Consider the following 22298-nt stretch of genomic DNA (forward strand, 5'->3'; position numbering starts at 1 on the left):
CTTGCATGAGGTTACTCTTCGAGCAAGGAACTTGAGTGGGTCGCTTCTGGGGGTCCGAGCGCTTCTTCTGTGTATTCCGCATGTACCTCGCGAAAATCTGCGGAGAGGAGGTTTATTCTTCGTCGTCATCACGCGTAATCACACGGCAGCTATGCGGACCCGTGGGAAGATTTTATACCGCGATCTCGCAGAAATATATCGCATGATTGGTTGATTATCTTGTTTGTTGGAGATCGTATGAGACATTTCTGAAGTAACTGTTTACGTTGAGAACTTTTGGACTAATTGAGGCCTCTCGACCGAGAGAGTCGTAAAAGCATCCGAGACCTTCGTCTCTATTAAGGATCTCCGGCTCGGTTCTGCAAGATAAACAACCGTGGAATGAAAAGTACGCCCCGATCATGAACATGAGAAGCAACATTAATTTTGATCACGGCCTGCCGAGGTTAGGCGGTCTTTCCGGTAGGACCTTATGGATGCTCGGCATCCGTCTCACGGAGAATTCCGGCTTGACAGTGCATGCTTCGAGATTCGAGACCCCCGACGCTACCGAGCGAGTGCGTCGCTGACGCTGCTGACGTTCGAGATCGCATCAAGAGCTTAGGACGCCCTATTATAAAGAGTGAAAGGTTTCCCGACCTTTCTTATTGATGTCGTCTTGCTCTAGTAGCGGCTGCCGTAGGTGTAGTAGATCGAGTAGGCTCCATAGAAGAGGTATCTTGAGTCGCAACGATACAACAAACGGCAAATCTATAAATGGATGCTAAAAGCTCCTCGACGGCTTTCATGGGAACCTCCATCCCAGCGAGAGTGATTGAGTTTCATCAGTGGATACATCAAGCCGAGAAATTCACGGAAAATATTTCGAAACCTTCCCTCATCTTGAGAGTAATCTCTTCGACAGGCTCCCGTCACAGCATTCTGTCTCGTATCTCCAAGCGACGCATGACCGACGGTCAGAACCTGTTAGCCATAGTTGCGCGGGATGGAAGACGGAGAGGACAATATCCCGCTCAGCGGCGAAATCGCCGTACGAGCCCGCATTGCGCGGAGCTCCGAGTGAATCGTTGGATGTGGGAGATTCTGTCTGCTTTCTTCTTTGCTTCGAGGAACAACGAAATGTATGAGGACATCCGTCTCTCGAAAAAAAATCGACGGTGCACGTATTTCGCGAGAAGATACCAGAAGCGCCATTGACGAGAACGACCGTAGCATCACAGGTGGAAATATCACTCATGGTGCACTGGAGCTCTGAGGTATCAACCAAACTGACCTTAAATGCGCCTGATAAGGTGAACAATGTACTAGTTACCATCGATTCTTGGAAATCTCGGCTGCGTTTCCCTTTCGCAATTTCTTCAAAAGTCACGTCGATTCCATGACGCGCCTGCAATCAAAATCAAACCTGGATGGAAGCTCCAGTCCCCCTCGAGAAAAGAGCATCATTCGGAATACGAATCTACCGCTCTCACGTGAGGACATTTCCGATATTTCCAGTTATGGTAATCCTCTCATCGGTCTCCCAGATGATTACGCCGTACACTGGAACTCTAGAGTTTTGATCTTGCTGCTGGAAACATTCGCAGGTCACAATCCCGTTCTTGCCGCGTACCTCAGTTACCCGCATGCGTCCTCGGAGGCGACATCTCATCGGTGATATGCGGAGAGTCGAACATTGAGTTTTGTAGAGGTCTAGCCCGAGAAATACAGTGATTCATGTGGACATACATGATATGCGATCTCATGACAGGCTCGAGGCGACCATCATAGTAGGATGTGTTCGTTCACTCTGTCGCCTGCTCGACTCTTCGAGCTTCAGCTCTGTGAATCGTTTCCGAAAACGACAGGTCTCAAGGTTCGAGGAGCGAAGGGGCCATTGCGTCAGATTCGACCGAGATCTTGTCCGCCGCTATCTATTTTGATAACTCCAGTATCCCCGAGGGAGCCCCACGACTGAGGTCGACGTACGATCGCATGCACGTACAGAACATTCTCCGGGGAGGACCACTAGTCCGAAAACCAGAATCGAGACTGGGAACGGTATGGTCTGTTCTGAAAGTGTGTTCGAGAATGCGGGAAGCCAGAGAAAGGCCGGTGTCGGGGTAAGCCCAGTAGCGTATATAGGGGGGGCAAAAGGGGCAATGCCCCTCCCCCTAAAAAAAACGCCGCCTCCGTACATTGCGGTATATGGGGATCATCATCATGATTCTGCCCCCCCCCCCCCACCAAAAAACCTTAGCTAGGCCCCCCCAAAAAAAATCCTATATACGCCCCTGGGTAAGCCAAATCATTTTCGGAGAAAGAGAAGTCGAACATGAGAATCGCTTCTCCATCCCATAGCATGCTCGGTACTATCTCAAAAGCCGGGATCGGGCGAGTTGCTGAAGATCAGCGCAGGGAAAGATATCGCCCCAGGAGTTCGGAAGTACAGTCTCCTTTCCCTGCGATGAAACACGGCACGACCAGAAGTATGCGACGACGACCAGGGGTAATTTTCATCCTGCAGCTTGCTCGGCCAAAGTCTCTTGGCGGTAGTAATGAATGAATTTCATATTACCGAGATTCCGTCCCGGCGTGCGCAGTCGTTAGACCAGAGAAGCTCTCTCGCGACGAGGTTTCACTATAATGAGAACAAGAATTATTTCTTGATGCGATTCTTCACAGACACCGCAGGAAATTCCATGTTCGATGCTCCTTCGCATACCGCCCACACCGCGAATTTCGGGGAAAAACGATCGATGGACCGCAGCCCTAAATTCCTGCCAGATCACACCAGAGAGTGAAGAATGACAATCGTAGCACAAATGCGGTATCGGAGCGCCGGATATGTCTAGACAGGTCACAAGATTGGAGTCTTTGCAAGTCCAATTATCCGCTAACAATTCAGATTGATTAGAAGCACGCGTTTACTCGACTCGGATATGAGAGTATCGCTCCATGGAGAAATACTGCGAGATTTATGCTGACTCGATCCGGGCACCAAATCTTGCAGCAAGAGCGGGACTCGGACCACTTTTTTTAAAATAGAGCAGCAAGTCAGAGTGGCTCCGGGTTCCAGTGATCATTGGGTCCGGAGCTCTTTCGAGTGGAACCTTCGTCATACCGACGATACTGCGACAGCGCGGGTACCCTTATCGATGATTCGTGTCCGGCTGATCCGATGTCTCTGCGACGCCAATATTCAGAAGATGATCATAAAAGAGATATCCTTATCTCCAGGCGAACAAAAAATGGTCCAGTCTCACCCCGGTCTTCTCGCGAGGCGAGCCTTTGGAAGCCTGGAGCCCGATCCAGTGTAGTCCTGAGTTTGAGAGATGGTCGCGGAGTTACCCTCGCCTTCGATGGATGCACCCTTAAGACAACTAGAAGGGAAATATTCTACGACAAAATTACTCCGCCGACCGGGAGACGAGAGTGGACCGAGAAAGTAATATTCAATGAGTGTTCGATGTCATCCCACGGCGTCTAATCGTCGAACACCACCTGCATCTGGCTCATTCAACGCATCGCTCGCTGCTACTCTGTGTTAAAGACGTTCAAGAGCAACACAGTCTCAGTTAGCTCCTTCTCCTCCGAGTGGTCAATCCGCCGGCAAGAGGCGCATCCACCACGAGTCCACCAGTCGCTCCGTCGACTCGCTCACAGCAGTAGGTAATTTATTCGCGCGTTTCGAACTCACCGCCGAGTGCCCAAGCGGATGTTGGACGAACTTTGACGACCCCTGACGGGTCCCGTGGCTCGCTGCAGGATTACCAAGGTGCGGGTGTTGTTACTTTAGTGCCTCAAGGGCCCCCGAAAATCCAGACTGGGGGCCAATGGTGAACGATTGAGAGTTCCCGAAGTCTGAGAAGTTGCGCTCTCCATCTGATCGAGGTAGGTGAATGCATGCAAGCTCTAGAACCAGTGCCGGGGTAGTGGAAAGGCGAGCGAGGGAACAAGACACATCTGAACGACTGACTACGGCTCGCTAGACTATGAAGACGCTATATAGAGTGTAAATGGCCAGCGTAGGATGTTCTCGGCTGATTGATCACTTGTTCGGAGGAGCTTGATTCTCAATAGCTGTCGACAGTCAGTCGATCTCCGTAACACGTCTGGATCGTAAGGCACAAAGAGGATCGTTCCAGTGACAGCTCGTCATTGTTGTGTCACGTATAGAGCGGAATCGATGAGATTTGGGAATCGTCGAAGAATCATGAGGCCCGTGACGGGTCTTCGCACTCTAACTCACTTATTTGGATTCGCAAAATCGACTTATGAATATGCGAGAGTACTCGAGGCTCTCGTATCGGGTGCCGAGCAATAGCTTTTCCGAACGCTCCTGACTCTCATCACGAGGGTGTAATGAGCTCCTGATTGGCTCGGGGGGAAGTCTCGAATTTCCGGATAATCGATCACGACCCCTCACCGCCAGTAGGCCATTAGCTCTCCGATATTGGAGTTTATTTGGCTTTCCGCAACGCTTGTGTTCACGACAAGTGCCGGAGACACATTAGCTGGCTTGATGTCAAGAAGGTGATATCTGGGAATGTCCGCCCGAAGCGCCTCTCGAGATCTCTCGAGCTACATGGTGCTGCGCTGGATCTGACAGACGGCATCGTTTGCTCTCAGCATCGTTCAATGCCTCGTACCGTTCTACTTTGCCGGCATCGATTAAAATGCCGATCCGTGGTTGAGCTGGAATACATCAAACGCAGCTCTACCGCGCGACTCGATGACTCCCATCTTGCGTAGCTTGTGAAAGTGATCGGCATTTCCCTGGCTCGGAAAGATCAGTATTGTCGGTGGGGATGCTCGCTTACATGTTCCAGTCCGGATTGAAGATCCTGGCCAAGTCTTCTATCGATCTGGGTTCTCCGAATGATATCCAGAGAACCTAAGAGTTCGAATCGAGGAGGTACTCGACGAGAGGGAAACCTGCTCAAGAGCGAAGCTCCCTCGTTGTGGCACGCTCCAGATACATTTGATCGATCGCCACCTTGCATCGATGCAAGAGTCTCACTGGGCTCTGGGTGTTGGAGCACGCCTCGTGCTACCGGGGCGCATAAATATCGAACGACAACAAAGGGTGAATTCCGGTCGGTAAATCCATCACGCTCCGAAAAAATGTCGCCTGGTGTCCTTCTCGTTGCGATTGAGTGAGCCGACTAATGTTTCGGTTCCACTGAGTTGCATTGATTATTTTCTGAACTCCCTGTTCTATGGCCGAGCGGATTTCCTTCATTTTTTGCTGCTGCTGTTCGACGGAACTGTTGCTCGGCTTCATGTTCCTTCTTGATATCGAAATGTCACGGCCATCGATGATTGACAATCCGGATCCGAGATAGAAGCACTCGATTATCTCGGCGGTCTGCTCGGGAACCTGCCTTCATGGAAATTGAAGACTTTCCATGTTAGACGAAACAAAAAAATCACCTACACAAGGCGATCACTCTCAGAACGGAAAATCACGCTCAAGGTAAAATGTAGGCTCTCGACCAATCAAGGCTGTGAATCACGCGGACACAATTCCTCATTCTAGTTTAAAAAGTAGCAGGCGCTCAGAGTCGCTGGCCATCAAGAGAATCTTGTCGTCTCTCTGAGAGTGACCGATTACACACGACGCTAAACGACTCCACGCTTTCCCGGAGGAAACTCGACTTTGCCGCGATCCAAGAGCTTGCTCCTTCCATGAAGATGTAGCGAGTTCTCAGTCAGAGTGCTCTAGCTTGCTGAGCGCCGGGGACACTACATCGTCGATCGTGTAGTGCCAATGGAGATGGTCAACGTTTTGAAGCGTAACCCGATCCAGACAAAGATAAGCCCAGTCGAACGTAGACAACAGTCTTTCGTTCTTAGAGAGTCCGAGTGCACCATGAGCCCTGAAGCCGTGATGTGAGTTTCTTAGATATTGCGTCAGTATCTCTGGGAGTCTTCAGCAGGTTTGGTGATTCGAACGTCCCGATAGTCTACAAATGCTTGATGCTCGGAAGCCGACCAAGGAATTCCACGGACGAGACGATGAAGCACCCTCACAGACCGCGAGTTTCTGAAATCTATTCCCCATGGTCTGGAGCCAGTTCGCGGTCCCACGTCAGTCAGGGAAAATCACATTATTCTGGGACTGATTGGATGCTGTCAATAATCGAACCAGCTACATGTCGTGGACCTCCGCAACGGCACAAATAGAAAGTAGCTCGCGCCAATCTAGCGAAGATTGCTATAGAAACTATCAAGCGATTACCGTAGAAATCCTGTGCATACCAGCCGGGATGATCATCGATGCCGACTCGGTCGCTTTTAGTCGCGATCGAAGAATCAACCGGATCAAGAAAGGGAGCTCTAGGCTCCGACTAATCGGTCACCTTTCCCATGGCTGAATCCAAATCGCTAATATTATACATCTAGGCGGCGCGGGGGACCGCCCTGCGGGCCGATCAGCCGTGAATAGACTTCCGCGAGGATATCGAGAGGATACCCGATACCGTCGTACTAGAGCAGGTGATTCACCTCCGTTTACCGCCACGCATGCTGTGGCTTGTTGCTTTTTTCGTAGGTTCAGAATGTGGATGGTTTCTTGATCACCTTTTAAGACTGTCTCGGGTTTTCCATTCGGCTGCGAATATATGGGGTAAATTGGGAGCCGAAGAGGAGCGAACGCTAGGACTCAGATAGGCTGGTAGCACTCCAATTAAAGACCAAATTCATTCCAGAGCTGACGGAGGTTGTGCCATCTCGAACGCAAAAGGGGTGAGTGCCCGCATCAGAATGAGTAAGGGAGGCTACGGCGACTCTGTGCGTGATGCCAGCGAAAAAGACTGGCAACAGCTGATCGGCCGTCGGCTGGAACACGCTCAAAACAACGATGACACGATTTCGTCGGAGGTGGGCACTCTCATTCATCGAAACAATCATCAGCCGCTACCGAGCCTTTACAACCCCCCACATAAAAATGGCTCCAAACTTGGCAGCCATGATAGCGACGAAACGCAACCGATGGTTCGGTGAGTGAAACATAAAGCAGACAATTCATTCGGGAATCGGAACTATACCTCGAGATTGTGAGTCGCTGGCAGGGGTTCCATGCTCAAGACGAGAGAGCATGCGAGGTGCACTTCGTCCGACGACTCTCATGGTGTAGCTCGCCGGGAGCCCGGAGGAGTGAATGGGCTGACCAATCCATTAAATCAGATCTTCTTTCGAGGCGTCACTCATTTCGCAATTCACACCGAGTTCGTATTGTTCCAAAGAAGCGATCAGCTCCCCTCGACCGAAAAGCGCTTTCGAGAGCTCATGGAATGTTTCTTGTGGTGACCCTCCTGGGATACGTAAGAGTCGAACGTTTCCATTCGATCCAACCTCTGATGTGTGTGGTCTACTACGCCGGTGGATAGAATAACATCAATCGGGTCTGTGGCTAGGATCTCGGATCCTGCGAGTCTGATTCAACTGCTTCGCCTTGCGACGCGAGAGTGGCACTTATTCTGACGAGGAAGCGACCCAGCTTGCGGTTTAATTTTCCTGCAGCGAGTTCCGATAGAACTATTGACTAGGTGACCAGCGAGCGACGAGAAACTCGGGTGCCCCGCGGAAGGCAAAAATCGATTCGAATAAAATTATCGACAAGTACTTCCGCCGACGAAACACTCCTGGGAGCGAGTCTCGGTTAAAGAAACTATCGAGGAGTTGGTGGTGGGTACCAGATATCGTTCCATCGTCGAATGATTCGACATTCCGCAGTTTAATTCAATAGAAGAGGATCAAATCAGGATATTTCACTCCCAGCGATGCTAGCAGAGACAGTCAATCCTGGTCTTCGTGCTGGGACGGGCTCTTCCGATAGAGCCAGTCGTCACGGTATGGGAACTTCGGTCAAACGATCTTTAGATCTCTCGGTTCTTGACGGTCGAAATCAGAGGTTATCTGTATTTACGGAAAACCAAGGTCCGGACGTCAATTCTCTTCTACAGGATGACTATGTCATCCCCTCCCCCACCAAGAAACGGAGGGTTTGATAATGAGCCTAAGGGAGAGAGAGTGATTATATCTATGCGAAAAAGTGTCAGAATATTCTACATCTCAAACTCTCTCATTAAGGGAAACTTTCCTACTTGACATCGATATAAGGGAAACCTGCCTCATGTGCTCTGATCTATTCATGGACAAAAAGGTTTCAATCGAGACGATTCTCCTAAGTGAGACGAACTTGTGTATGCCGGGCCGCAGAGCCTCGCGGTGAACCACGAAGTCGAAAACCGCTTCTGAGTTTTGGTTCGTTTCTGAGGCTGCTGATCGGGTACCAGGTAGCGACGGAATACAAGAAATGGCCGATATTGTTTCGCGACTAATATACTCATATACATCCGGGTAACGCTCGATGTACCCACGGAACGTGCAGCTACCGCGTTCTCGTCATCGGTGGAAACCGCGATGTGTTGTGTGCAGCTCATTGCAATCTAAACCCAGAGGCGTTTTCGAGCTCGCGGCTACGTTTGCGTTTTGTTAATTCGGTGATTCCGGATCGTCAGAAACTTCGTCAGCGTTATGGATTCCGTCGAGAAACCGCTCCCCGCGGACAGATCGCGAATCGGTTCAAGCCGCACTCAAATTATGAACGCGGTTGCGAGCGACCTCAATAGCGACCACTTGCTTCATGTACGTCGATTTGCAAGTCTTTCTTCAGCCATCGGAGCATCCCATTCTTCCTTGCAGCCGCTCACATGCGCAGTCAATCGACGTAAAGATTAGCGTTCCGCCCTCTGTACGACCTATTGTATGTTTCTGTGTTATTGTCGCTACGGTCCGTTGTCGGGCTATGAGCCACTTGCGAATGTTTTGAAAGATTGATCGTCAATGCAGCTTGTACTTGGAGCCTTCGCAATCGGTCACGGAGACTGGCGCAAGAATCGCTGCTTGTAGCAAATGACTGGTCTAGATTTTCACATCGAAGTCATGCAAGAGGACACGCCGTCGACGCGGGTCATCCGCCGTGGAGGGAGTCCACCTCGACGATGGTTTTCAGCGGCTCTGGGTATACCGAAACCCCAGAGCGAAGACCGTTCGAGAATTCCAGCTGACTGAGCACGATCACCAAAGAATATCGTCCCACCGGAAATTCGGTCGACTCTTCAAAACCGAATTTCTGGAGACATTCCGATGTCAGTGGTGTCGCAATACTCCGAAAATCAATGGTTGCAGTCGAAGAACGGTCAGACGACAACAATCCTGCTCATGATGATCGAATTTTCGGTACATGAGCGATGCATCAATATACGAGTTTCTGGAACATGTTCCGGACTTCAGATGTTCCAGATGCTCTGGATGCCAATCCGTCTCGAGTGTCAGTCGTCGGCACAAGATTCCCGGCAGGGCATGAGAGAGCGAGACTTCTCTTATTCCCATTCGGGGGACTCATCCGAATCTCGCCCAAAAACCTCCGGAGTCACGCTTCGGTGCATTCTCGCCCTGGCATAGCAAGCTCGAATGTCTGAGAATACCCGGTAGATCAATTTCGTGAGCGATCTTCTTCTTGCAACCGCAAAAAACACGAATAAAAATGAGGAGTGAGAACTCCATACGATTCCTGCAAGGATCGATTTGGCGTTAGCTGCAGGCCGATTTGAATTGATGGCGTCTCTTGTTGAAGGATCATCTTGAGGAATCAAACCATGTCCATCATCCTCGAAGCTTGAAAACTCCTCAATCACAATAGTATATATAACTTGGAGGAAGCATGACTTCGGAAATACTCACGGGGCTCATCGAGTCTCATCGCGTGTCCATGTAGCCAGGAGAAGCCCCGTCGCTGCTATTCTGGATGGATTTGTCGCAGTCTTCCTCTCCTTCTCGCTGAGTGAGACTAGAAACTTGCATCCGTCAGCGTCGACGTGAAGTCAACAAGTATGACCGGCTTGGATGGTCGTCCATCGGAATCATTGTATGGAGAGGTGGAATTTTCCATATTCTGTATGTGAGATGACATAGCTCTTCTCGAGAGGAGACATGATTTTTTCCTGAGGAGGAAAGGATCTCTATCTGACAAGGCAGAATCCGTCATACGCTGGATCTCGCGAAGTTGTTATGCTTCTCTCCAGAATGTTTCCGGCACTAGGGGAATCATTCGCTCAGCGATTCGGAGCCCGAAATTGTGGCCCATGGCTCTCAGAAATTCCAGCTGTAGTACATTCCCGCCTTTTTGGTTCATCCGGCTGAAACCAGTGCGACTAATCATTTGTGGTACCGGCACACGACAGTCTGCCTTGAACTTCTAAGCTAGTACCAGCGCTTGTCGGAAATGTGGAGAGCACCCTATCTGCTTCCGCTGCATCATTCGTCTATGGGTCGAGCATTCTCTTATGTGTTTCCATAGAATCTTCTGGTACCCTCCATCCCGTCATCGTCATGCCATTGTCGCGGAACTTCATTATCGCTCACATTCTTCAGGGAATCGAATATATGTATTTCTCATCAATGGGTCCGATCGAACTGGACGCCGCCTTTTTTCATCCGGAGAACTACGGTGATCTTCGCTTCAGACATTCCCCGATTCCGCGCCGGCGAGATTTGTTGAAGGCCGAGTCCAAACGAGTGAAAATCCGATGTGCACTTGGTGTATTTCCCATCATGACGAAGGCTTGTCAGATCGATCTGAGGTTCTGACACACGTAATCGATTGACGGTGAGAAGGTCCGGTCCGATTTCCTTGAGGACGTGTCATTAAAACGGTAATGTTGACGCTGGTCGTCATTGCAATGATGGGAATTTTGGCCGAAATCTTGCCATTATCCTATCGATGTATCTATCGGTAGCCCATTGCGTGGGACGTTTGTTCGGAGTCATTGGCTGTCATTGACGCTGCTTCTGCAACTCCCGTCGAAGCCGCGAACAGTCCTGACAGGGTCCAGAGGTGCTCTCCCCAACACTCTCCTCAAACTTCGGCGACGATTCCGACGCGACCGAGGACTGTGCGCGCACACCGAGAAATGCGCAGCTCCGGAAAACTCGTTCTGGTATGAGCGTCTTCGATCCCGATCGGAAAGTTCTTAGTTTTGTGGTTTGAGAATTGATTCTCTGTGATCTCGTGCGCAATTTTGTACAGTCCTTGATTGACTGGCTGCTACGATACGAGAGTCGGTATGCACACGGTGTTTAATCTTCAGTGAAGAGTGACGCTCCTCCGGCGCAGAGGGCGAGATAGTGTCACGTTTCACGTAGTTGTTTCCAAAAACAAAGGAGACTGTGCCGAGACCTTCCGACATCAAAGCGCGGGCCGATCATGAGCCATCTTCTCAACCGTGTGGTGTGGGTAAATTCTTGAGCGTTAGATAGGCGCTTGTATGCAAAGGCTTAGCTAGGCTCGCGGAGGCATTGATTGGAACTCGTGACGTTGCCGAGAGCGAGCGGAGTTCCTCTCTGTTCAACACTGAGCAGCTCTCTTCCCTTTTGGCTCGGTCAGGGGGGACGGAATCTAGAGAATTCATCGGGAATTTCTGCAGATCGCTCCGAATTACCCCGAGGCCGGCGGGAAGCAATGACTGATTAAGTGTCGAGGCCAATTTCGATCGATTGGGAGTCCGCCAAACTCAGCAGACTATGTTGAACTGATGAAAATTCGATTTCACATTGAATAATTCCCTTATGAACGCTTGTTCAGGACGAGAGCTCCTAGCCGACAGCGATAGAGCAGGGATCGTGTCGATGCATTTCGCTCGCTGGTCCGGTTTTCACACGGACCGTTTCGACATTCGAACAGAAATCACGCAGTCATCAATCTGATCAGGTTACGTGTGGGAACTGTTTGTTTCGGAATCCCCTGATATTGGCGACCATCGAGTGCTTCTCATATACGACTGACATCGGCGAGAGACTAATCGTCGCCGCACGTTTAATCGCTCTGTACGCTCTACCAAAAGACTATCACTCGTTGAGTGAGCGAATGGGTCCTCTCCGAATTGGACGCTTGCGGTGAACGGGATACGTTACTACCGAGTCGTTCCTATTGAGAGGAGGTTAGCTGACCCGACACTCCGACGAGCTGTCAAGTTGTCTGTCTAGTCTCGACGATTATTGCGAGATCGAAGCGGCCTCCTTCGGTATGGTCTTAATCTTTGAGACCTGAGAATCGTTCAGGTGGACGATTCGAGGAGCCCTCCATTTCATATTGTGAAATATCCGCTAAGCTGGTACCGAGAAGAGACCCGGAGTAAAAACTGCGAATCTTCCAGATAGACAGGAGTTTCCTCGGGGAATGTTACGAATCGGGAGTAGCTAGACTAGATCCCCGAGGAGGCGGAGAAGCTGAGTCCGCTTTTGGGCAATACCCCTCTGGTTTCGGAGGTGCTCCGCAGCAGTGGGGGTCGAGAGCATGGTAGAGCTCAGTCGATTTGCTCACGAAGAGTGCTCCGACGTTTGTGGATATTTTCTGTGATCATAAATTCTTTTTACGATCGCGTCGGAATCCTTTGCGACATCATCGAGCCCATCGTTGAATCGTGTCCGTCTCTATAATTCAAGATAGTGAGACACACCACTATCTTCGATTCCAGACTTTGTAATTGCCCTTGTGTTGCACTTCTAAAGAAGAGAAAAGAGTTAAGCTTTCCCGAGGGGCAATTCGTGTTCTGATCATTTCGCGTGGGCGATGCTCATAAACCATCGAGCAACGAGCGTTTACCGGCGAAGAGGACTTCCAAGAATATATCCGATGCAGACTTACTCGGCCTCCCTAGGCGGTTGAATGGAGCTAGATGTCCGAGCTTGACTGGGATCTTTGATCGGGTACCTACCTCCCTCATTTAGGAAATCTCCGCACTGATACGTCATTCCGAAATCTGGCGAATCTCGGCTTGCATGTTTCTTGTGGATAGGCTGTAAAATTAAAATAATTCGAATAGGTTCATGGTCCGAATTCCTGCGGGTTTCACTGTGGAAAAGCTAACAGCCGGAATTGATAGCGAGACCATTGCAGGTATCAGAAAACAAAAGTGATTCCCAGCCGGGTGAGAAAACGTGTCATCTTCAAAAATGGGAATGTCAACCTGTCCAAGGAGCATGTATATAAACGCAGTCAAAGATATCTCCAGGTGAGTCAGGTCCATCCGCCGGGTTCAAGTAGAGTCCCAATTCAGGCTAACCAATCTAGCGCAGAACTTCCCGCGAGGCTTTACGGTGGCTTGCTCCACTCGTTCGGGTGACCTGTCGCTACTGGAATCAACATCCAGTCGAAATCGCCCGGTAACAGTAAGGAAACGGATAGCCCTGTTGATTGCTCGTTCGGCGATCCAGGTTGCACTGAGTCGTTTCTCTTTACAGCTCTGTCTGCGATACTTGGCAAGTCTTGGACTTCGTCCCAATGATTTTGAGTCCCTTCTCTAATCGAGCGAAGCTTCTAATCCGATCCAATCGAATAAGTTAATATCCTCACTGAAGAACTCTCGGCTCGAATGCCTTTTGATCTTGGACGAGAAATGGGTCCTACTACGGGATGAGGGCTCCACTTACGATGGCCAGGCGGAGGCCTCTTCCCAGGAAGTCGCTTGTATCATTTAGCGTTCTGTCAGATAAGCAGTCCCGTACCGTAAGAGATCGATTATTATGAGATCACTTGTCGCGGCCCAGTAGCGGTAAATCGGACGTCCTCGAGCAGAGCAATTTCATTCCTCGGTGTCGCATCCCGCGATCACTCGAGAACTTGGCTCGGGGACATTGCATAGAAGTTCTCGGAAGGAACTTCCAGCGTCACCGACAAATACTCGAGCGCTCGTCATTCGGGGGTTCCCTTCACCGCAGATCCTGGATTATCTCTCTCGATATCTCTGATCGTAACAGGCGGGTTACGTACGCGGGAGCGGGAGATCTTCGGCGTCAAAGCGAATCCGGATGAAATCCGCTGATTTGATTTCCGTATCGATGGGGCACGCAGCTGTGGGGACACGAGGGGATTTCAACATTCGTTCTCGATTTCAGGACATATTCACAACACTGGTCGACATTCAATGGCGATGGAACCTTCTCGTATTCGCTATGGGCTTCATTGTTTCATGGCTCATTTTCGCTGTTGTTTGGTGGCTCATCATGTTCGCGCACGGAGATTTCGAAGAAACGAACTCCAAGAATGAAACCTGGAAACCGTGTGTCACCGAAGTCACAACCTTCACAGCCGCATTCCTCTTCTCTCTGGAGACGCAGCACACTATCGGGTACGTACCTCAAGCAAGCTTATCGGTTTCATTGATCGCCCCCATCAATGGCCAGGACGAGAATTACGGACCGAGAATGGGCTCCATAGCCCCGACGAACTCTTCCGGACTCTTCACCATTTCACCGGCCGAGAATTCCGGGCTTCGACGCCCTTTGCCTCCCTAATCAGAGGAAGGAGCGGTCATCGTAACAACAAAGTCGGTTTCACGCAAACAAAGACAGATCTCGTCGAGACGACCATAAGCGACGGGAAGAGAGTGAGATGTCCAATGTCAAGGAATTACATGACCGTTTCAATATCTCGAAAACAGCACGGCCAAGATCGGGGAAGCTCCGTTGTTTATAGATGCTCGTTCCGTGACGAGCGAGGTCACAGACTCACTCACAATCTATCTCCTCCTATGCGTTCAAAGCGCGTGGGGCATCTCTGTCCAACACGATCCGAATCGTCCTGCATGATCGACTAATGAGAACGAAAAAGATATCCGATACATGCTACATTTTACGAATGATTTGTACGAGCAGCAAGGATTTCGGCGGGATATTGCGACGTCAGGTCATTCCGCGCAATAATACTGAGAATCGAGCGACATCCCATCTCCGTTCGAGAACTACAAGAAGGAAACCAACTCAAGTCCCGCGAACTCGGCCCGATTTCCAACGGGGCCGGAAGTTCTTCGTCTCCCCGTTCACACTTCCCGGAATAAAACGCGATGGCCGGATTTCTATACCCGAGGGATTCCCGACGAAAAAGGATGGCCCACTGGCCTGAGCGCTGAATCAATCACGCGCAGATATGTATGGACCGCATCGCCGCCGCAGCGAGCGCAAGGCCGCCTTCCGAAACCCGCGGTCAGCCGTCGTGATGGTAGCTTTCAAGGTCTCCACAGGCCTATGTCGATGACTTATTCCAAACCCGTGGCCGTTCGAGCTCCAGTTGGCGATATCCGCGCCGAAGCCTCTCAACCCTTGAGGCGGTGAGGCCGAAGGGAGGTTCATAGTAGACAAGCGAGGAATCATTCCGTGACGAAGCCGAGCCGTTGAAATGCTCCGTGGCTCGGTGGAGCTCACTCTGGGTGATCACGCGTGATTTGCCGCTGTGGAATCCCGCGCATGCATTTCGACGCGGAGAGATTCTAGCTATGGCACACTCCAAGGGACTGACCGACTTCATTTCTCTTTCAGTTATGGCAACCGATACATCTCTGAAGAGTGCCCAGAAGCTGTTTTCATTCTGTGTCTCCAGTCAGTGGTTGGAGTTATGATTCAGTGTTTTATGGTGGGCATCGTGTTCGCGAAACTATCGCGGCCCAAGAAACGCTCTCAAACACTTCTGTTCAGTCGGCACGCAGTGATCTGTCTGCGCGACGGGAAGCTCTGTCTCTTGTTCCGTGTGGGAGACATGCGGAAGTCACACATAATCGGGACGAATATCAGTGCGCAGATAATCAAACGCAAAGTAAGTTCCCCCTGTTCGAGTGAAGCCAGTTGCCAATCGGGAAGGTTCGAGATAGATCTGCAGACCGTCATAAAGGGGAAACTTCGATTCGAAAATGTCAATGGCGAATGACTTCTGTCATCAGGTGACTCAGGAGGGTGAAGTGATCCCCTACTACCATACGACACTCGATGTTCGCTTCGACGCCGGAAACGAATCTATTCTTTTCATCTGGCCGGCTACCATCGTACACGAGATCAACGAGCGTTCGCCACTATATACGCTGTCGGCTGAAGACATCATGAAGGATCGCTTTGAGATAGTGGTCGTTCTCGAGGGTACAATAGAATCGACCGGGCAGTCGATCCAAGCAAGGTTCGTTTCAGTACGGCGGCCAATATACTTCAACCGTCTAAGAACGCTATGTAAGACAGGGGCTCATCCGCAGCGTGGAATTGGAATGATTCAAGTTCCACCGTCTCTCTCACGGGATGCTTTTCCCCGCACAGGTCAAGCTATCTCCCATCAGAGATTCTATGGGGTCACAGGTTCGAGCAGCTCGTACGTTTCCAGCGTGATTCATCGGAATATTTGGTTGACTATTCGAAGTTCAACAATACATACGAAGTGGAAACTCCGCTCTGCAGTGCCCGCGACTTCTATGAGTACCAAAAATTAATCCAGCAACCCCAGATTCTGATCCTGAACAACAACCCTCAACAACAAAACGGTCAGCCGGGCGGCGTATTCGGAGGCAGCAACACCTTGACGGCCCTCTCGGGAGACAGCATGACCCGACAGAACAACAACAACAATAATAACAACAACAGCAACAACATTCAAATCTAGTTGTCTCGAAAATCGGACGAAGCCTATTTAATTGCGATTGATTCACAAATGTTCCCCTCAATCGTCGGCGCGAAGCTTCCCCGACGATTGATGGACAGAGCCTCCCGATGGTCAGAGGCCTGGCTCGGGGAACGGTTTCAAGCCATCGGGAAATATGATCACCGGCCTACTCATCAAAGCAAGTGCCTCCTGTTTAGATACTAAGATAAGTTCAGCATTCGAGCGAGGTGTCACCATCTATGTTAGCAGCTCTCGAATGATACCGCCAGTGATTCAACCCGAAGTCGGGAATCGATTGACGACAAGCCTAGGATAAGGTGGGCGGATGGCTTATTGATGGAGCGTTCAGGGCTTCATACGTACGGATACATAGGAGCTCGAAGAGCCGGCTTTAACCAAGACGGAATTTGCAAACGTAGTCATGGACTTAGTCGAAAGTGTCATCATCGTTCCCATAGCCGTCGTATCACCAAGGTTCTCCAAGCTTTTCTGAGCCGTGAGAGTCGGAGAAGTTGGTGGGTGAAACTGTGAAACTAAATGTACAAATTTATTTACAAAGGCGAGGTCGAATGCGTTGATGCGGAGCGCGATTATCTCCAACGAGAAGAACACTTTGAATTTACGCCTCTCCGGAGTTCCGACAAGATAAACCACGTTTGCCTATTCTATGTAAGTAATTCCTTGTAAGAAATTGACGATGTGTCGTTTGGACGAGAATAAAACCCGGAACCTTTGTAGAAACAGGATGCAATCGCTCTGTATTCAGTTGGAAAAGATCTAACGGAATCCTATTAGAGTCGATCGTCTCCCAGGCCTTGACGCTCGCACCAAGGATGCACTTGTGCGGCCACGGTCTCACTGTGGCCGACGAGGAGTCCCGGGAGCAAGCACATTCCCGTCGTTCTTGGATCGGACCGTCTCTGGCTAGATGATATTGGACGAGCTTCGAAACGGACGTACCGAGATATTATACGGGTGAATTCTCATTCTGACTGAACTGTTGGGGACTCAGAAAAGGTTAGCTCAGAGCATATACTATAGCCGAGCTCTCAAAATCACTCCGGAGCAGGTTATTCACGCTCGGTGCACATGAAGATGCACATGCACTAGATAGGCATTAGGTTCATGACGATAACGGCATTGCACGGGGAAACATGACGAAATGGCATCAGGAGAGACTGGAGTAGATTTTGGAGAAGCTCGAATCAATGGCGCCAGTCTGGCTCTAAGGCTCACCGTGATAAGGCCCGAACACTAAATCGGGTCCGGACGACTCAAGGCCAACTTTGCACAGTTTCTCTCTTACCTGACCTATCACTCATCGAGCGTCCCCGACCATGTCAACGGGTGGGTTGGCTGGCCGACCGATTCGATAATCAACCGATTTGAGGATGTTCGGGCGAAGTCGGTCCGCGGGAGCTTCTAGTCGCGTCTTCCAAAAGTATTGGCGACCGCTATCAATACGCGTCGTATCAACAGGGTTATTAACCTGGAGGGCGTTACTTTCTCATTTCCATTTGGAAAGGGGGACCACAAGACAACACAGCGTTCTCTTTGACGCGTATTCGATGAGCATTAGCCGCTGACCAGACCCAGCGCTTGGAGCATAGACTTTCGGTCATGCACGCTTGTTTGAGCCTGCTGGCGGTTTCTTTACTGCAAATTGTGAATGCTTCTTACAATGGAACGCGGACTAGCGATCTGCTCGAAGAATATGATTTCATCATCGGTGAGTGGTCACCGACGAGCATAAGGATTTCACAAGCTCGGATCCGCTCCCGCAGGAATATCTCCCATCTGCCCCGCGCTGTATCGGGATCGTTCGGCTTGTTCTAAGTCCTCCTTCTCCATGTATCTCAGTTGGTGGAGGATCGGCCGGCTGTCGACTGGCGGAAAAAATTTCCGCGGTGCAACGCTTCAGGGTGCTTTTGATCGAAGCCGGTGGTCCTCCACCCTTCAGCTCTCATATCCCGATGATGGCACCCCTGGCTCTCACAAACCCCGAATTCGATTGGAATATCAGGTCCGAGCCTCAGAAGTTTGCCATGCTCTCGAACATCGATCAGGTGAATTGAGAGTCTTTTCTCATTCTCTCTGGAACTCAGTTACATCAGTACATATTCCGAAGGAATGTATCTATTGTCGGGAGATGGAGCCCCAAGTTTCTCAGAATCACACTTTCGGAATTGTTCTTCCTAGAGACGGACGATGTCTGCCGGAAAAGTGATCGGAGGAGGCTCCACGGTGAACTTCATGGCTTATCAGAGAGGATCTCGGTCCGATTTCGACAATTGGGAAAAAAAATATGGTGCCGAAGGATGGAACTGGGAAAAAGCTCTGAAGATCTTCACGCTAGACGAGCGCACAGACGATGAAGAATTGCGGAGTATGGCTTCTCTTTAAATACATATGACGGCCTGGTAGAATTTAGTTCGTGACACTCGGTGTGCAAGTCATGGAAACCATTTTTTAGATGAGTTCCACGGTCTCAGTGGCGATTTGGGCGTTCACACGTACCGAGAAAAATCTGCTATGAAGGATGCTTTATTTGAGGCCGCGAAGGGAGAAGGTTTCGCTTTCAGCGATACAAATGACGGAGATGACTCGGGATTTTACCATCTTCAAGTAAGCCTAAGTAGAATGATAGGTAATCTGAGTTCAGCAGAGATACAACTTTGTGTTGCGATTGAATGTCGCAAGACCGCGGTGTCCCAAAAGAATTCCGAAGCTGATTCCCGTTCCATTTCTAGTCGACCGTTCGAGATGGTCAGCGAGTCAACTCCTTTGGTGCTTTCCTCGAGCCGCACCTCAGCCGGAAAAATTTGCACGTCACTTTGTACTCCACCGTCATGAAGGTGAGACCACAGATAGAATCCACAAAAGATTGCGGCTGGGTACATAAGTGGCGTTCTGTCACAGCCCGTCCGAGGGCGCCAATCCGTTCCGGTACCATGAGGTTCGAATCCGTTCTGCCGGCCCCTGCTACGAGATTGTCCAGCTGGCTCGCAGCATCGATCCGACCTTACCCCGCATCTTTCGCGTGTGACATGGCGGAAAGACGAGACCTCAGAGCGTCTTTCCTTCAGCGATACCAGCCTCTCGAGTCCTATCGTACCGATTTGTCGGTCTCTCTCAAGTCGAACTCTGCGAACCCACGTCAAGAGAGGAGGTGTAATTTCGCTCTTCGTTTCCACCGGCAATGGATATGGGCAGCGGGATCTTCCGAGAATGCTTGTGATTGTACATTCTTCATGATATTGAGCCCTCACACTCCCTTGATTGGAGAAAATTCTCTCGATGTCCACTCCTAGGTGGGTTTTCGGAGTGAGGAATTGGATTGGCGGGGAATGTGCGTGCAGCCTCCAAAGATCGGATATCGAATCTCTATTCGGTGACGCCCATGGAAATTCGTGATTCGCAGCGAGCATACACAGCCCATTCCTCGAAGAAGCGATCCCACGAAGACCATCCAAGTCAGGTTTTCTCCCACATTTTCCGCCGTGCCCCACCTCAATGTTCAACCACGCCCGACCTATCAGAGGTGTCTATTCGGACGAAAGCTGTTCGCTCATCCTGAGGTGGGGTTGAGACCTCGCTTCGAGAAGCCACTATCTTGGAGAATTCGGAGCTAGTCAGGCCCGATGGCTAGATCGGAAACATTTAGAGTCTCAAACGCTTGCCTCATTTATGAGTCGTCGCGATTCAAAGTTATATTTCACGAGCGGGGTAGGAGGAGACCGGGAGAGGAACTCTGTAGAGTTTTTTCTCGTGAGCACTTCGAACGATCACCTGTGACACCTAGGCTTCCCAACGAATCCAGACCCGCCATGAACGATCTCCGGGGCTCAAGCAGCATCAACCGGCTGGAGACGCTGAATATACACAAAGATATGTTCATCGATATTATATGTTCCGATATATGTGTATATATCGGAAAGTTTGGAGAGGCCTTTTATCAGAAATCGCGTACACTCGCTCCAAACTAAATTCGCACAAAAACCAGCACCGCGTACCGAGATCGTGCGTGATCCTAAGTTGCGCCGGACATGAATCGGGCGGGAGGGAAGAACAGCGTCCTAAGTTAGCCGATTAAGGAAAAAGCCCCTGGCAGGTAGTGTCAGAGACACTACCGTAAGTTTGGACGTGAAACGCATTCTCGATTGCCCCGAAGGATCCTTAGGTCTTGATTCGTATATCACCAGAATCATCGAGGTACACATGATACGGTTTCGTCCGATGTGAAGTTTTCTTTATTCAATCGGTGTCCTCCCGATTCTACATGGAACCTGGACGGGGTTCCCATGATCGAGGAGCGGTCAGTGCTCGGTTGTGTAAATCAAGTTCTGGTGAGCTTTTTTTCCTTTAATCCGGGAGCCGCGTCCCTTTAGTTTGAGAAACGCTGCTCTAATCAGTCATTGAGGCTCTCGGTGTCCACGCTCGAGAGCACACCTCCCGACGCCTCGAAAGCCATTCCGAATCTCGAAGACCACATGTTGTGACCTTGCCGAGCCATGTCGCTTGTGTAAGGAGTGGGTTTACTGAAAGCTATGAGGAACCAACCGACCTGCGGCCGACTGGGGCTGCCCGTTCGTTGGCGCCATCGCGAAGCACGGTCGTCCGTGATCCTCCCCTTCTCGCCGGGCAACTTCTCCTCCTGAATATCACGAGCTTCCTTCCTATTTCGCGTATGATATGCCTACTCGCCTTCTGCTCTGCCGCTGAGCTCGGGTGTCTCGCGATCGGTCCGTCTCCCATGTTTGAAAAAAACGTTATTATCTAGTCCTCCAGAGTCGTTAACAATTCTCTGCAACCTAAGTTTCATGTCTATAGCACACTCGCTTCTGGTCGCCGCCATAAACTTCAGCGTGACGGACTCACAGAGCACGCCGTTCACTGGGATACTGTTGCTCAGGATAAGTCTACTTTTCATCACGATTACTTCGCATAATAAGCTGATTTTTCCGGGCGTTGTCGCAGCTTCGTTCAGGTCCGAACCTCTCTTGGAAACCTAATTTCAATACCCCATTCGAAGGCGGTGTAGAGAAACTCCTCTAGATCTAGATGGCTTCAGCTTCTCCCTGATCGAGTTAAATCAACGGTTATGTTAAAAGCATCGCGTGTGACACCGCAGTTCCATCTGGGGTATCGGCGACCCTTTCGAGATTCCTCTCTCTGAGGCCGGTCGCTGCTCCATCATTTGCAGAACCAGATCCCAGATCCCCAATTTTCGATCGGCTCTCGAGACTCTACTGTGGAGATTCCGGCGGTAATTGGTGAGACCTACATTGATTCGCCTACGAGAGTCTTGCCGCACTGATAAAGAGAGCTTGTACTGAATAAATCGGTTAGGTCCCAGTCTATACCGAATAAATCAGTTATTTATGCGGTTTTCTACACCTCTTCGTGGGGGGTCAGATTCGAGCTCATCTTGCAGAACCCATACTCCAGAATATCGTGAGGAATATACACAGCTGTTCTCCCGTAAATTTCCATTCTACCAGCGAAAACCTCATCATGATAATTGGTGTCGCATTCGCAGAGTTATTAGATGTCAAAAGCGGACAAGATTTCGTTACACGAAGACGAAGTTTAGTTGGAAATACCCCTCAGTAAATTTGAAGACGTTTCACGTCAAAATGCGCGAATAGTGAAATCATCAGAGAGCCTTAATCGGCATGGCATCGCATGCTAAAGCATATCTTCGTGGATCAATGAAAACAGTATCGAACATGTCTCCCGCGCGCGACACAAAATACCGTAAAACCTCCGATAGCAGCCCCCTTCCAATGCAAGCCCCTCTCTAATAGAGGCCCCCCTGCCGGAGCTTTTGAGA

At 50.2% G+C, this 22298-nt stretch overlaps 2 protein-coding genes across 2 annotated transcripts in view; both read left to right on the forward strand.

Moving 5' to 3' along the window:
• Positions 1-5752: 5752 nt before the first annotated feature.
• On the forward strand, positions 5753-17181 carry LOC100907171 (ATP-sensitive inward rectifier potassium channel 12). The gene is made up of 7 exons (XM_029111124.1): positions 5753-5874; positions 6693-6983; positions 12947-13061; positions 13945-14177; positions 15364-15637; positions 15762-15991; positions 16126-17181. Exons 1-7 carry the CDS (start codon positions 5753-5755, stop codon positions 16463-16465), a joined length of 1605 nt encoding a protein of 534 aa, XP_028966957.1. The 3' UTR covers positions 16466-17181.
• An 828-nt stretch (positions 17182-18009) lies between these two features.
• LOC100905721 (glucose dehydrogenase [FAD, quinone]) overlaps positions 18010-22298 on the forward strand; it is an 8662-nt gene continuing 4373 nt past the window's right edge. The window contains exons 1-5 of the mRNA XM_003742147.1: positions 18010-18194; positions 18326-18531; positions 18665-18851; positions 18939-19090; positions 19216-19320. Of these exons, the coding sequence (XP_003742195.1) occupies positions 18086-18194; positions 18326-18531; positions 18665-18851; positions 18939-19090; positions 19216-19320 (759 nt within the window). The 5' untranslated portion in view covers positions 18010-18085. The remainder of the gene's footprint in view (positions 18195-18325; positions 18532-18664; positions 18852-18938; positions 19091-19215; positions 19321-22298) is intronic.

Source organism: Galendromus occidentalis, unplaced genomic scaffold (genome assembly GCF_000255335.2).
Source record: "Galendromus occidentalis unplaced genomic scaffold, Mocc_1.1 scf7180000077293, whole genome shotgun sequence".
NCBI lineage: Eukaryota > Metazoa > Arthropoda > Arachnida > Mesostigmata > Phytoseiidae > Galendromus > Galendromus occidentalis.

Coding starts and splice junctions, on each gene's coding strand:
- LOC100907171 (XM_029111124.1), top strand. CDS start 5,753: ATGGAGATGGTCAACGTTTTGAAGCGTAACCCGATCCAGACAAAGATA. Junction 5,875..6,692: donor ATGAGCCCTGAAGCCGTGAT/GTGAGTTTCTTA, acceptor AATTCATTCCAG/AGCTGACGGAGGTTGTGCCA. Junction 14,178..15,363: donor GAGACGCAGCACACTATCGG/GTACGTACCTCA, acceptor TTTCTCTTTCAG/TTATGGCAACCGATACATCT.